Raw genomic sequence first — 15,975 nt, forward strand, 5'->3', positions numbered from 1 at the left:
ATGCCACGCGGCAAAAAAAAAAAAAAAGAAAGAAAGAAAGAAAGAAAGCAGGTAGGATCATATTGATCCTACAGTACAAAGGGAACCACAGCCCAGATGTGCATGGAGGCTGAAGAGGAGGTAGAGCCCGTTCCCTGCAAAGTCCCAGCGCTCTCCAGCAGGAGTGGCGAGTCAGCAGAAGTCGGATTATTAACTGAAAGGCTACCATGGGGCAGCTGCATCCACCCTTTCTGGTCCCTATCACTGTATGGAAAGTGAAGATATAACTAGGAAGGAGGAGGTTCCCATGTGGCCTTTGACCTCCTAAAGTAAGACCATCATCCTCGTGGCACTGGAATGTGTGGTGGGCAGAGGCGTCCAGCTGCCTGCCTGCTCTGCGCAGGGTGTGCTGAAGTGAACTCTCCTGCTCAGCACATTCAATGGTCAGTCCTACCTTTTAGGGAAAGATCCAAATACCAGGAGAGGAAGCCCATGGCAACTGCACAGGTATGTTTTTAACCAATCTGGTTCTCTTTTCACAAGTAAACACTGACAAGCAAAGGATCACCAGACTTTTGAGAAGAAGATTTAACAGCACAAAGAGAGAGAAAGAGAGAGATGAACAAACAGAACTGACCCCAGAAAAAATAAATAAGATTCATGGAACTTCAGAGAACTTTTTTAAAGTCTGTATTAGTATAGAAATAGTCAAGAAGATACCGTATCTGTAAAACAAGAATAGCGTTTTACTTAAAAAACAGAATCCGAAAGAGAAGAAGAAGCAACTGGTAACCACTGACAGAACTGAAAACAAAACCAGCAAGTTTTGGTTAAAAGGCTGGAAGAAGAAGTCAATGAAACCTGCCAGGATCACGAAGAGGTCGGTCCCAACATTGCGGACTTGGCTGACATGATACCAGCAGTGGCTCAGCATGTGACTTCTTATAAGAAAGTCAAACAAACAAAAAAACCCTGTTTATTTAAACCACCTGTTCTATTATTTGTAGCTGAAAATATTCCTAGCTGATATAAGAATTAAAAATAAAGATTTCCCTGGGTCTCGTTTCCCTTTGTTTTTTTTTTTTTTAAATGAAGAGATTGAACTAGATATTCAGTTAATAAATATCACTGGACCAAACAGATGCCTCTTTCAGTGTCTGTATTCTACTAGGGGTGGGATGCAGACCCAATCTTTCTGCAGTGTTAAAAGTTATAAGATTCTATTATTTTTGGAACTTAATCTTTCACACTAAAAGAGTAAATACTTTGTTCATTTATCTATCAACAACTATTTATTGGGCACCTGCTATATGCCAGCTGTTACGCTAGGTGACGGGGCTCTGGCAGGGCACACTCATGGTCAGTGCTTTCATGGAGCTTATAGTCCAGTGAGGAAGACAGACATCATCAAACAAGCGGTAAGCAGATAACTGACTGTGATTTTCAGGAGTACTGTGGAGGAAAGGTGTATAGTCCCTCTTGAGAATGTATCTGCTCCAGCATACCTCTAATCGGGGTATCAGATCTTGGTGGTTCTTTCCTCCAGGAGGGGACAAAAACTTTGATGTAGGTGTGTCCTCTGTCCCTGAACCAGTCCACAGCCAGCTGGATTCCCCGGCAAGAGAAGGCTTCTTTATTTCCATGACTACAATGAGAAAACAAAGACATCTGCAGAGAAACAGGAAGGGTTCCTCAAGAGTGACTTTTCCTGGGAATAGCCTGGATCATAGTCTCATAATCAAAGGGAATCAGGCAAATCTGCATTTTGAAAATAGGTCATTCTTTGCACAAAATATGTCCCTTAATTGGAACCAATTAGCTTGTGATAATATGTAGAGGGTCTCCGGCTCCAAGGAGGGTGCATTCCAAGGATTAATAGACAAGATCCTCTTATTAACTGAAGCTAATATGGATCAAGAGAGGGTTGTCAGGGCTTCCCTGGTGGCGCAGTGGTTGAGAGTCCACCTGCCGATGCAGGGGACACAGGTTCGTGCCCCGGTCCGGGAGGATCCCACATGCCGCGGAGTGGCTGGGCCCGTGAGCCATGGCCGCTGAGCCTGCGCGTCTGGAGCCTGTGTTCCACAACAGGGGAGGCCACAACAGTGAGAGGCCCACGTACCGCAAAAAAAAAAAAAAAAAAAGAGAGGGTTGTCCATGTGATATTGGTCTTCCCAAATCCAAGTAAGGATGCCAATGTGCCCCACAAATTCCACTGTAACCATCCATCAGTGGAGACAGGAAGGAGAGAGCAGTGTGAGAGGAGACCCAAGACCAGGCAGGGGGACTTCCCTGGTGGTCCAGTGGCTAAGACTCCGTGCTCCCAATGCAGGGGGCCCAGGTTCGATCCCTAGTCAGGGAACTGGATCCCACATGCTGCAACTAAAGATCCCGCATGTCGCAACGAAGATCTCGCGTGCCGCAACTAAGAGCCAGAGCAGCCAAATACATAAATAGAATAAATTTAAAAAGAAAAAGACCAGGCAGGGTCTTAGGAGCTAGAAGATCTGTCTACTCCTAAGAAGCATGAGAAGCTGTAGAAAGATTTTAGGATTTTAAGACTGGGGGTATATGTGATGTGATGAGATGTGATCTGATGTATGTTTCAAAGAGTTCAACCTGGCAGCACAGAGGACAATAAGTTGGAAGGATCCAGAGTAGGGGGGATACCAGTTAAGAAGCAGCTGTAGTCATCAAAGCAAAACCTGATGGTGACCTGGACCCAGCTGGTGGTGGTGAAGAGTAGGTGAACCTGAGAGATAGTATCTCCAGAATGTGCTGATTGACTGGGTACAGGGGTGATAGGGGAAAAGGCACTGAGGAGACCTCTGACTTGTATAAGGGGATGGAGGGCTCCCTGAGACAGATCCTGTTTGGGAGGAAGACAGGATTTAGAGAAAACAATCCTGAGTTTGGTCGTGGACACATGGAGAGTTGGGAGGAGCCTTGGTGACCTCTAAGTGGAAATATTAAATAAACAGCTAGGGTTCAGAAGAGAGGTCTGGGTGGTAAAACATGTGAGTCATCGTTTAAGCACCAGTTGGAGCCACCGCGTGGAGAGAATTGCCTGGACAGAGAGTGAGCATCAGGGGCTGGACCTGGAGGAGCCCTGGAGCCGAGCAGCTGGTTGCAGGTAGAGCAGGACAACCAAGGGAAGAAACAAAGGCATCTCTCAGAAGAGAAGGGGGGTGCTTCCCTGGTGGTGCAGTGGTTGAGAGTCCGCCTGCCGATACAGGGGACACGGATTCGTGCCCCGGTCCGGGAAGATCCCACGTGCCGTGGAGCGGCTGGGCCCGTGAGCCATGGCCGCTGAGCCTGCGCGTCCGGGGCCTGTGCTCCACAACGGGAGAGGCCACAGCAGTGAGAGGCCCGCGTACCGCAAAAAAAAAAAAAAAAAAAAAAAAGAAGAGCAGGGGGTAAAGCAGAAGAGGCTGCATCGTGGAAGCCTCGGGAGGAGGGCAGCCAAATGCTGCTCTGAGGGGCCAGTGAAGCCTGAAAACACCCCTCAGACTTCATGAGTGGAGGTCAGCAGCATTTTGCTGGAGAGGGAGACAGGTACATAGATTTGAGATACTGAGAATGCAGACTCATTGGGACTCGGCCACGGCCTGGTTTCAAGACTAGCTCACCCCCTGCTCACAACTTCCACCCAGCCACTGGCACTCCCTCAGCCCTTTGTCCTGACCATGCATCTCCCTTCACTCCCATCACAGGGCCTTTGCACCAACTATTTCCACTCCTCTCAGCCCAGCCCATTCCTCCTTCGGCTTCATCGTCACTTCCTCAGGAAAAGCATCCCCTCGCCTCTAAATTCCGTCAGATTCCCCTGTTAGGAGTCCTCACAGCACCATCCTTGTCCTTCCTGGCACCTGTCACAGTTGGACATGCACACTCCCCCACAGGATGAATTGTGCCTCCCCCTTTCTAGAGCATAGGTTCCTGTTGCTGCCTGTCGTTCCCAGCACCTAGCATGGTGGTGCCTGATAATTGGTAAGGGCTCAACAAAAACATGCTGAAGAAATGAATGACTGAGAAGAAACAGGTCTTATGAGCAGCCCGAAGAGAAGCAGCCCAGGCACAGGGAAGGGTTGGCTGGAAGGACCCTGGTGCAGGAAAGGCTTGCGTGTCTAGGGACTGAAAAGAGGACAGTGCGGCTGCAACCCGTGGAGCAGGCGAAGGGGAGGTGGGAGGGGCAGGGCTGGGTGCTTAGAGAGCCAAGGGTCCCCATGGCCCTCGCATCCTCTCCACGTCCAGGCAAGGCCAACACATCAGATGTTCACATTTGTGCTTTCTCTTGTGCGTGGCTTCTTCCACTACTTTCTCAGAGAGGATTAGGATAGGTCCAGGTTTATAAAGTAAAAAAGGGAGTCTTAGAAATGCTAATCAGGGGCTTCCCTGGTGGCGCAGTGGTTGAGAATCTGCCTGCCAATGCAGGGGACACGGGTTCGAGCCCTGGTCTGGGAGGATCCCACATGCCGCGGAGCAACTGGGCCCATGAGCCACAATTACGGAGTCTGCGCGTCTGGAGCCTGTGCTCTGCAACAGGAGAGGCCGCGACAGTGAGAGGCCCGCGCACTGCGATGAAGAGTGGCCCCCGCTTGCCACAACTAGAGAAAGCCTGTGCACAGAAACGAAGACCAACACAGCCATAAATAAATAAAATTAAAAGAAAACATCATGAAGTCTTAGTATATGACACCATATGGTAAGAAGTCATTAATTCTTTAAAAAAAAAAAAGAAATGCTAATCAATGGTGTTAGAAGTTGGGCTTTGTGGAGATTCAAGAGAACTCTAGATTCCTGTAGCTCCAGTGACGTATCAGGAACCAGGCCTCACCCCCCTAGATCTGTAGGGTCTTCCAGCTTAGAGAAAATAGCCCTTTGGCCGTTGTCGCTGAGCTGTGAGGCTTATGCAAACAGTAAGGAGAAAATATCAACAGGGGGACTTCCCTGGTGGCACAGTGGTTAAGAATCCGCCTGCCAGGACAGGAATAAAGACACAGTTGTAGAGAATGGACTTGAGGACATGGGGAGGGGGAAGGGAAGCTGGGACAAAGTGAGAGGGTGGCATGGACATATATACACTACCAAATGTAAAACAGATAGCTAGTGGGAAGCAGCTGCATAGCACAGGGAGATCAGCTCAGTGCTTTGTGACCACCTAGAGGGGTGGGATAGAGGGTGGGAGGGAGACGCAAGAGGGAGGAGATATGGGGATATATGTATATGTATAGCTGATTCACTTTGTTATACAGCAGAACCTAACACACCATTGTAAAGCAATTATACTCCAATAAAGATGTTTAAAAAAAAGAGTTTTTAGTAAATGTAATTTCATCATGTAGAATTACATTATCTACTTAATCCATTATTACTGAACATTTACGTTATTCCCAGTCTTTTGCCATCATAAATAATGACATAGTTAACATCTTTGTGCATAAAACTCTACTTGTATTTCAAAATTATGTCGTGAGGATAGATTCCCTCAAATTAGAATTACTAGGTCAAAGAACATGAGTATTTTTATTAAGGGTGTTGATACATATTGCTAAATTATCTTACGGAGAGATTGTACCAATTCACATTCCCACCAGTGGTGTATTAGAGCACTGCGTCATTTCAACAGTTTGGTAATTTTATTGGCAAATAATGAAATCTTGCTTTAATTTGCATTTTTTGATTACTGATGAGATTGAACGTTAAAAAAAATATGTTCATTAGCTATTGTTTTTTCTCTGTGAATTTTCTATTCATGTTCTTTGCTTATTTTTCTATTGCATATATTTGGGGATGTCTGTTTTTTCTTTTACTTGTAAAAACATTTACCTATTAACGATATTAAGCTTTTGTCATATTATTGCCAATGTTTTTTCTAGTTTTGTTGGACATGTAATTTTACAATTCTTGACATGTAGAAGTTTCAGATTTTTACATATTTAAGTGTACCAATCTTTTTCTTTGCAGTTTTTTTTTAACGGAGTTTAGAACATTATTACTGATTCAAGGTTATGATAAATAATCAACTTTGTTTTCTTTAGTTTTATGACTCTTTTTCATACTTATCTTTTTAGTATTTTAGAATTTGTTTTGTGGTAGAATGTAACATGCAGCTCTATGCACTTTTTCTCTTTCAAAGTAGATAGTTGGATGCTGTACACAACTGATTGAATAACCCAATTTCTTTCCCATTGACTGGTGGCCCTTTCTTCATCTTATATTACTTTCTTATGTAGTCAAGGGTCTATTTCTCCAATGGTTTGTGGTTTTTGTTCTCAAGTAATACATTAATTATCAACAATAATACTACTTTTATATCTTCTTTTCCTACAGTTAATACCCCTTATTTCTAATTCAGTATTTTTAGTTAGACTAGGATTTTTTTTAGAAAACTGTCTAATAAAAATGGTAATAGTAAAAAAAAACCCACAAAAAATAAAAGAATCCACCTGCCAATGCAGGTGACACAGGTTCGATCCCTGGCTCAGGAAGATCCCACATGCCGCGGAGCAACTAAGCCCATGTACCACAGCTACTGAGCCTGTGCTCTAGAGCCCACAAGCCACAACTACTGAAGCCCACGTGCCACAACTACTGAAGCCCGCGCGCCTATAGCCCGTGCTCCACAACAAGAGAAGCCACCGCAATGAGAAGCCCGCACACCGCAACAAAGAGCAGGCCCCACTCTCCGCAACTAGAGAAAGCCCACGTGCAGCAACGAAGACACAACACAGACAAAAACAAAAACAAACAAATAAATAAATTTATTTAAAAAAAATCAATGGGGCCGTCTGTGCTAAAAAGGAAGAGGAAATGGAAAGCTAGTCCCTTCGGCCCCAGCAGAAGTTGCAAAACAAGGAGAAGGAGGGAGAATGAGGGGCCACTCACAGCGTCCTTACCCTGCCCCCCAGGCCTGCCCCACTCGCTGAGCCAAGAGGGGACGGGAGGGCTGGCGACACCGTGATGGATGTGAACAGGAGGCTGAAGGCTTGTCTCTCAGCACAGCCTGGGTCTATTGCAAGCCTCTCAGAGAAATCGTGGTTTCAGTGGGTGCAGCCTCCCGCAGGGCTGCAGAGCTGCCGTGGAGGAAAGTGGCGGATAGGTGAACCGGAAGCGACACCGCTGGATCTCTTGCTTCCCCAGGCCTGGAGGATTTCACGCAGCCTGGGAATGGACAGCACTTTAAGCCAGCATGGTTCCCCAAAAGGACAAATGGGACCGATAACCCTCTCTGTTGACCATTCCGGAAGCCAGGCCAGCCCATTGCTCTGCAGAGGAGCCCGGTGACCGTCGCAGACCCCTCTGCCAGACAACACCAGGTCTCAAAAGCCTCCAGATGCCATTTGGGAGAGGGGCAGGGGAAGGGAGAGGAAACACGAAGCCTGAGTCCTCCAGAAGACAGAAGACACTGAGCTATCACAGACGGGCAAGTGTAAAGTTTGCTCCTTCCCGCTACCTAGAAGGTGGCGAAGAGATTTCATCTATCATAGAAAACAAGGTCTGTGTTCTGTGCACACTGCAGCAGTGATGTGAACATCGGATGATACCCACACTCCCACCCCGCCCCCGAGCATACGTATCTCTTGGCCGCAGCAAAGTGCCCACAGTCCATTCTCAAGAAAACATATCGTTGCCACGATTCTTTTAAAATTTGTTTCTCTGGCATGCCATGTGGCATGCGGGTTGCAGGATCTTAGTTCCCTGACCAGGGATAGCACCCAGGCCCCCTGCATTGCGAGCGTGGAGTCTTAACCACTGGACCACCAGGGAAGTCCCTAAAATTTGTTTCTTGATTGCTCTCTTTTCTGTGACTACCTATCTGTCTTTAACTGTTCAAAAGCCAACTTCCCATCCCTGATGCCTTTGATGGGTGTGTGACTTGGGACGGGGGTTGGGAGGTATAAATCTCACACCCATCAGAGGTATCAGGCACCCCATCCCTGTGAGTGGGCAATGGGGAGCAGGGTGACAAGTTCCAGCGACTCTGGAGGCAGGTGGAGGGGAGGCAGTTGGAGGTGCAGAGATTCAGGAAGAGAAGAGCTGAGGAATGGGGCCACCATCAGCTTCATGCAGCAGAAACTGGCCCCACGGCCTCTCTGATACAGGATTCCAAGATGGCAGACCCCAACCAAGAGGCTCCAAAGGACAGATACGTACCCCCCAGACCAGTGGAAGATGGAGGGAGTGTACATCTTCCCATCAGTGCGGCCAGTATCTTCCCTCTCTCCCTCAGAGGTACCCTGTCTTCCAGCCTGAATTCCAGGCACAAGGAGGTTGGGGACTGGCCCTGAGAACACCTAAGTTGGTCTCTCTGGAATGGAGGATTTTTCATTCAGGTCCACCGTTTTGCACACACTCTACCCCAGCCTCATGAGCCTTCTGGTCTCTAGAAATGTGAAGATTATCTATGTTCAGTCCTTGCCATGTCTTTTTTTACCAACCTCAAAACCCCATCATGGCTGCCCTAGTCCTGGCCACAGAAAGCTCTGAGCAATGGCAGGGTTGATGCCACAAGCAGGGGTCACCTCCTCACCACGTGGGGCTCTGTTTCTAGGAGACGGCAGAGCTCTCAGTCAGGTAATAAAGCTCAGCGGTCACCCTGGAAGCCCACACCCCACGTACGTTAGCCAGAGGCACCCCTTCCCCTGGGCTTCTCCTCCACTCGCTCAGCATGCAGCTGTGAACATCTCCGTCAGCAGGGCGCTGTGCTGGGGGCCTGGGGAGCAGTGAACCAGGCAGACCTCACGCCAGCTTCTTGGAGCTCATTCTTAACAGAGTCCTGTGTATCTGACCACTTTGCACATGTGCCTAATTTAATCATTGCAAGAAGCCCTTGAGGAAGTGACATTGGTCCCATTTCACCCTTGAGGAAACTAAAGCAAAGCCATGTGCTGGCTCGCTGATCTCAGAGCCTAATCTGTTGGGCTGCAAACTCTTCCTTCCCATCTCGATTTATTCCTGCCCCTCTCCAGTCTCTGCTCCTGGGACCCAGACAGCAGCTCCTTCGGAGCAAAAATTACCGCCTGTCCACAACACTGTAAATCAACTGTGCTCCAATCAAAACTTTAAAAAATTACCAGCTGTTAAAATGCTCGAGCTGGGGGAGGGACCTTAGCGCTTATTAAAAGCCACTGAGAACCATTTATCAGGCAGAGAGCTGAGCGCCAATGCAGGGGAAAAGGAAACAGGAGTGGGAGGATTTGAACAAAGGGAGGTGGTAACGGAAGTGGGTAGGTACCTGAGGCAAATCCTGCCTGACGAGTGTGCCTGGGCAGCCAGCATCAGCGCGTAGCCGTTTACAGTAACTGACAATCTAAGTGAACGCCCCTGTATCATTAACTGTTGCCCAAGAAGTCTCTGCAGAAACCAGCAGACGGTCTTATGAAGAGCGAGGCGGTGGTTTGGGGGTGGGACGAAAGGAAAGACAAGCGGTGATTCCTTTGGGGTGTGAGATGTAAAGGCCCAACACTGATTGACTCTGTTTCTTACTTGGGGTTAAACTGCAAACACTCTGAACCTGGAGTTTCTAGCCCTTCCACCAAGAGATCTCCCCAGCTCAGGTCAGCAGGGAGACAGGGGGTGACCTCTGAGAGAGGGTGCTCCCTCATCTCATAAAAGGAGACATGGGTGCAGACTTAGGTGGGAACCCAAGGCCAATGTTGGTTGGAGTCCATTCAGGCGCTGAGAGGCAGGTTGGACCCCCAGCCCAGGAGTGTGCCCCCTACACCCACTGAGAGGGGCCTGATGAAAACCTCCCATTGCCAACCTCAGCTCTCTCATCACTGAAGATTTGTTTCTCCAGAATACGCCAGATGCTGTTAAGGTTTTTAAGAGTTTAAAAAGGTAAACAACAAGTCAAACAAAAAACACTGTACACTCCCAAATGAGGAAACACTCAAATGAAACCCTTGTCAAGGCCAGTAAGAGGATGTGAAATTATCAGGTGTTTTTTCCCCAGGCTGAAAGCCTTCAACTCACTCCTTTCCTAAATTTGCCTACAGAACATACACCACTGGTACTTGTCAGTACGTGTGGGTATTTGTGAGTTTGCCAGGCAAGAACATGTTGGCAAGAGTCGGCAGCGAGAAGCAACATTCTTCCCAAACACCACGGTGCAGCTGGTCACATGCTTTCAACGAAAATCACCTTTTTAAAACCTCTGGCCATTTTTCTTAAGGCCAAGCGTACAGCGACTCCAGTGCTCGGCTCACAGCTTCCTCTTTCCTGCACATGCCCACATGCACATACACGTACGCACACACCCCTGAAGGTGTAGGGACTGAAAATCCGTCTCTGTGCTGCTGGTCAAGCAGAGCCACCATTCAATGCACGTGTGACCTTCTGAGGGTTCCCAACAGGCTGGCAGCTGCAGGAGGGGCATCCTGGCCCCTGGTGAGGGAGAGGGGTCTGGCGTGTCCTGTCTGCAGCAGGCACGTCTGGAGCTCATCGTGCCTGGGGAGGACTTTGGGCAGCACAGGCAGGCTCTGGCCCCGGAATAAAAGTCTATGGGGTCAGGGTCTCCCACTCTGAGACCAAAGATACATGGAATTAGCAGCCCAAAGATACACAGTGCTGGGGAAATGGAAGAGCACTGAAGCCAGAGCCTGCCACTTACTGCTCTGGGACCTGTGGCAAGTTACTTACTCTCTCTGAACCTCTGCAGAAGGAGAGACATTCCTTTATAAGAAAAATGCCTCTATTTCTTTCACACATGCATAAGATAATCACCCTGAATCCGAGAATGTTAGAGATGAGAAACTACATAAGATTATTATTATTCAGTCCAACCTCTTACCTGTATAAACAGGGCTCAAAAAAGTCAGGTGACTCTATTTACAATAGCCAGGTCATGGAAGCAACCTAAATGCCCATCGAAAGACGAATGGATAAAGAAGATGTGGTACATATATACAGTGGAATATTACTCAGCCATAAAAAGGAACGAAATTGGGTCATTTGTAGAGACGTGGATGGACCTAGAGACTGTCATACAGAGTGAAGTAAGTCAGGAAGAGAAAAACAAATATCGTATAGTAACGCATATATGTGGAACCTAGAAAAATGGTTCAGATGAACCGGTTTGCAGGGCAGAAGTAGAGACACAGATGCAGAGAACAAACGTATGGACACCAAGGGGGGAAAGCAGGGGGTGGGGTACTGGGATGAACTGGGAGATTGGGATTGACATGTATACACTAATGTGTATAAAACATATAACTAATAAGAACCTGCTGTATAAAAAATTAAATTAAATTAAAAACAATTTTTTAAAAAGGTCAGGTGACGCATGTGGAGGTCACACAGTAGGTAAGCTGAGGAGCTACAGCTGTACCGTCCGTTATGCAGACACTCACCACGTGTGGCTATTTACACTTCAAGTTAATTCAAAAGAAATAAAATTGGAAATTCAGCTCGTCTGCCACACCAGCCACATTTCCAGTGCTGGGCGGCCCCGTGTAGCAAGCGGCCACCATACGGACCACCATATGCGGGTAAAGAACTTTCCATCGTCACAGGGAGCTGCGCTATTGGGCAGCCCTAGGCTAGAGGTCACAACTCAGATCTTCGGACTCTTAAGCCTATGTTCTGTCCCCTGCTCCTGACCTCCCTAGCTTCCTACGTGAAATACAAGGATTTCAGCAAAACTACGGACAAGCATGAGGTCTGCTTCCCAGGTCCCAATCTTACACGCCTGCCACTGCAACTTAGAATTCACATTGAAGTTGACCCACCACTTAGGAAATGATAAGTGAAGCCATTGCTCCTGCTTGTAAGAACCAAATAGACTCCTTTTGTTGTTACAGTGAGGAGATGGGAGGTTTTTGGAATTGGGTGGTATGGTCCTTTCGAAATGACTTGAACAAGATGTGTGCTCTGAACAAATACATTCCCACTTATCTTAAAAAGCACTTGGCCAGTGACCCTCACTGCCGATCTCCAGAGGCAGCCACCCCAGGCCTACTGGGTTCAGCCACTACGAATAGACTTGGGCTACACATTCTGAGGCTCTGGGGAGAGGAGCCCATGGAAACTCCTAGAGTGATGGTATGGTCAGAGCACAAGGCTGGAGGCCAGGGTCTGATGGAGCCAGTGTTGACCTTGGCTAAGCCCTTCTAGGCCCTTCCTGTGCTTTTTCCTCTCTCGACTCAGATGGTCAGAGGCAAGGACAGATGACCCCCTCTCACGTTCTCTGTGCTAATGGAGAGGCTTAGCGCCCTGCCGTAAAGCATGACATTATCTAGAACTGCTCATTCTACATCAGTGTTTCTTTACATTTTGGGGATCACAGACCTTCTAAGTAGCTATTGGAAGCTGTGGATCTTCTCCCAAGGGAACCAATATATGTATACAGATTCTACTTTTTGTAAATCATTTCAGGCCACTGCTGGCTTTGAAGATGGAAGGGGCTATAAGCCAAGGAATGCAGGTGGCCTCCAGAAGCCGGAAAAGGCAAGAAAACATATCATCCCCTAGAGCTTCCAGAAAGGAACACAGTTCTGCTGACACCTTGATTTCAACCCAGGGAGACCCAGGCCAGACTTCTGACCTCCAGAACTACGAGACGATACATTTGTGCTGTTTTAAGTCACTACATTTGTGTGGTAATTTTGATATAGCAGCAATAGAAACTAATACAGATTTTTTTTGGTCTTTAAAGATCCACTGAAACACAACTTCCCAAAGATAATGAGAAAAAAAAACATGGCTGAGGGCTTCCCTGGTGGCTCAGTGGTTGAGAGTCTGCCTGCTAATGCAGGGGACACGGGTTCGAGCCCTGGTCTGGGAGGATCCCACATGCCGCAGAGCAACTAGGCCCGTGAGCCACAACTACTGAGCCTGCGTGTCTGGAGCCTGTGCTCCGCAACAAGAGAGGCCGCGATAGTGAGAGGCCCGCGCACCGCGATGACGAGGGGCCCAGCTTGCCGCAACTAGAGAAAGCCCTCGCACAGCAACGAAGACCCAACACAGCAAAAATTAAATTTAAAAAAAACAAAAAAACAAAAAACAAAAAAAAACCATGGCTGAAGAGTCAGGCTCTTGTTCTCTGTGAGCAAAGGCAGACACAGTCCCAGGCTCCAGGAGACAAAGCCACAGTCAGCAAGTCGGCAACAGGCACCCTATAGGATGCTGCTGCCAACAGAAGACACGCTTCTCACCTGCTCAGGGCAGAAAGGACATGCATCCCAACCTGTCTTTTAGGCTCCTCCTCACTCCTTCCAGGACCAGACAGCACATGAAGCAACAGCATCTTCAAAAACAGAGAATGGCAATGCCTGCGATACTACAAAACTTCAGCGAAGGAGAATTTTCAGAAACCATGTTTCTGAGGTTAACTGAGTTTTGAGGTCAGCAGATAACGAGTAGACACCATGCTGGGTTTCAGTAATCTGGCCCCTCTAAAGACACGCCCCACACTGGGAGCTGTCCTTTACAAACGAGGATCTGGCCGAGCCTGAGGTCAGGGGTCCTCTTGAAACTCCGGTTGGAGGACACGGGAGGTGTTATTGTAGGAGAAGGAGCAGGTGTGGATCTGAACATCGGACCCCAGCTCTCTCCCAGACGGGCCTTTGAACAAATTAAGTCCCACCATCAGGGAGCTGTGAAATTTCTCTTTTTGTTCCTAACTAAGGGGATGAAGGGGGGCAGGGGAGGGGATGTTTGTGTATACGTGCATATACGTACGTACACACCCTGAGAACACACACAAATACATGTGTTCTAGGTATCTGAGGTCGTTTTTAGGCAGCACAAGTCTGAAAGAATTCATGTTCTGACACACACATGTTCATAATAAGCCTGAGAGATGGTTTCCATTTGTAAGCCACAGACTAATTACAATCGTAGGAGGTGAGGGCGGGGTGGGACTAAATGGATTTACCCAGAACACGTCTAGGTCATGTGCAAATAGAGGACGTGGTTTAAATGTGAATTCCAAGCAGCAACAGAGACTTTCATCAAAAGAAAACCCTCCACCATCACCCTATTGTAGCCGTTCCTAAAAAACGTCTGGTCCCTAGGGCCTCCCTGGTGGTCCAGCGGCTAAGACTCTGCGCTCCTAGTGCAGGGGGCCTGCTTTCGATCCCTAGTCGGGGAACTAGATCCCACACGCCACAACTGGGAGTTGGCATGCCGCAACTAAGAAGATCCCACATGCCAGAACACACACGGCAACGAAGATCCTGCATGCTGCAGCTGAGACCTAGTGCAGCCAAATAAATAAATAAATAGTAAAAAAAAAAAAAAAAGTCTGGTCCCCAAAGAGAGAATGCTTTCCTGTAGCACCTGAAGTAGTTGTTTTACCCTGCAGCCATTCTGCTCTTTTGAGCTGGAATCGGAGAGCTCATATAATCTTAGGACTGGAAAGGTCTTCAATTTAAGCAATATCATCTTACTTTAAATACAAGCCAGGGACTTCCTTGGCGGTCCAGTGGTTAAGATTTTGCCTTCCAATGCAGGGGGTGCGGGTTCGATCCCTGGTAGGGGAGCTAAGATCTCACATGCCTCACAGCCAAGAAACCAAAACGGAAGCAATATTGTAACAAATTCAATAAAGACTTTAAAAATGGTCCACATCGAAAAAATCTTTACATGTAACCCATGTCTTTCTACTGATGTCTAGAGGAAGAGATGCCTCATCCAGACCAGGCAGAGGCCAGGCCCCTCTCAGAACCCAGCAGACTTTCTTCCTAGGATGCTCAGAACCTACTGGATTCTTAAAAATCCCTTTAACTCCCCCAGAGATCTTGAATTAAGCAGGATTTCAGAGTCTCACCTATCTGGTGCCTCCACAGAGCATGCGTGAGAGACCGAAGGACCAGCTCCTAGGCCCCAGGGAAAAGGCAGGGCTCCATTGCCTATTGACATAATCAAGCCCAGGGAGACTTGGCTGGCTAAAACTTGAATGAACTTGTCCTACACACCAAGCAGGGCATACTGGAACTACCCCCAAGCCTGGGCCATCTTGAGTTAACCTTTCCACACTTCTGTCCTGCAGCGCCCAATCCAAAGTGAGCCCAGGGACTTCCCTGGTGGCGCAGTGATTAAGACACACACACCCCCAGTGCGAGGGGGCCAGGTTCAATCCCCGGTCAGGGAACTATAGATCCCACATGCATGCCGCAACTAAGGAGCCTACCTGCTGCAACTAAGACCTGGCGCAACCAAATAATATTTTTTTTAATTTAAAAACAAACAAACAAAAAAGTGAGCCCAAATTTTCAGGGAAGACCACTCGGTCTGTCAGCCAAGGAATACCCTGTTGACACATTCAGCGCCGATAACACTGCTCTTCTCCATCCACCGTGGCTCAGCTTTGGGAAAGGGACGAGCGTCTGTTTGTAGTTGTGAGTGACCGCCTTCCTACGGCTCTGCCCTTTGCGGGGCTGCAGCCCAGCCAAACAGTAAAATAACGCGCTTGTGTGGGCAAAGCCTCCTCTGTGCCCAGCGCGGAGTGTGGGTGAGGCCGCAGAGCTTCTCTCTCAGCTGAACTTGGCCTCTCCAGGAAAGATGAGTTGGGGCGCGAAGCTCTCATCACCGAAACACACACGATGCCAATACACCAGTATAACACTGCCTCTAGAGCTCAGGCGCCACAAGCACACCTCCCGCACCCAGCTAGGGAGCCACTCCACCACCAGGGCCGCCACCAGCACGGCTCACAACCCCCAGCAGAGGGCTTCCAGCACGGTTCAAGTATTACGTTTTCCCATCTGCTTCTCATAATCTTGAGGGGAGTAGAAGAGTTCTCTCTTGACCTGTGTCACAGAGGAGGAAGCTTGAGATACCCCAGCTTTCCCAGAGTCACACAGCTGGTCAGGGACAGACACCAGACAGGGAGCCGTGCTCACCAAGGCCCAGCTCTAGGCTCTTCCCCGATTATTCCTGAGTTAGTACAATAAAAGCTGCCGTTTGTTGAACACTTACTTTGTGTCAGCACTGCCCTAGGCATTTCTGTGCAGCTCCAGTTCTTACAATTACCTTCTACGGAGCTTGTAGACC

At 48.1% G+C, this 15,975-nt stretch overlaps 1 protein-coding gene across 1 annotated transcript in view; it reads right to left on the bottom strand.

Moving 5' to 3' along the window:
- The window catches only part of ZC3H12D (zinc finger CCCH-type containing 12D), a 45,022-nt gene that overhangs the window by 10,401 nt on the left and 18,646 nt on the right, over window positions 1-15,975 (bottom strand). Inside the window, exon 4 of the mRNA XM_019951888.3 lies at window positions 1,485-1,624. Coding sequence (XP_019807447.2) covers window positions 1,485-1,624 — 140 coding nt within the window. The remainder of the gene's footprint in view (window positions 1-1,484; window positions 1,625-15,975) is intronic.

The sequence above is a fragment of the Tursiops truncatus genome, chromosome 12, assembly GCF_011762595.2.
Source record: "Tursiops truncatus isolate mTurTru1 chromosome 12, mTurTru1.mat.Y, whole genome shotgun sequence".
Lineage (NCBI taxonomy): Eukaryota > Metazoa > Chordata > Mammalia > Artiodactyla > Delphinidae > Tursiops > Tursiops truncatus.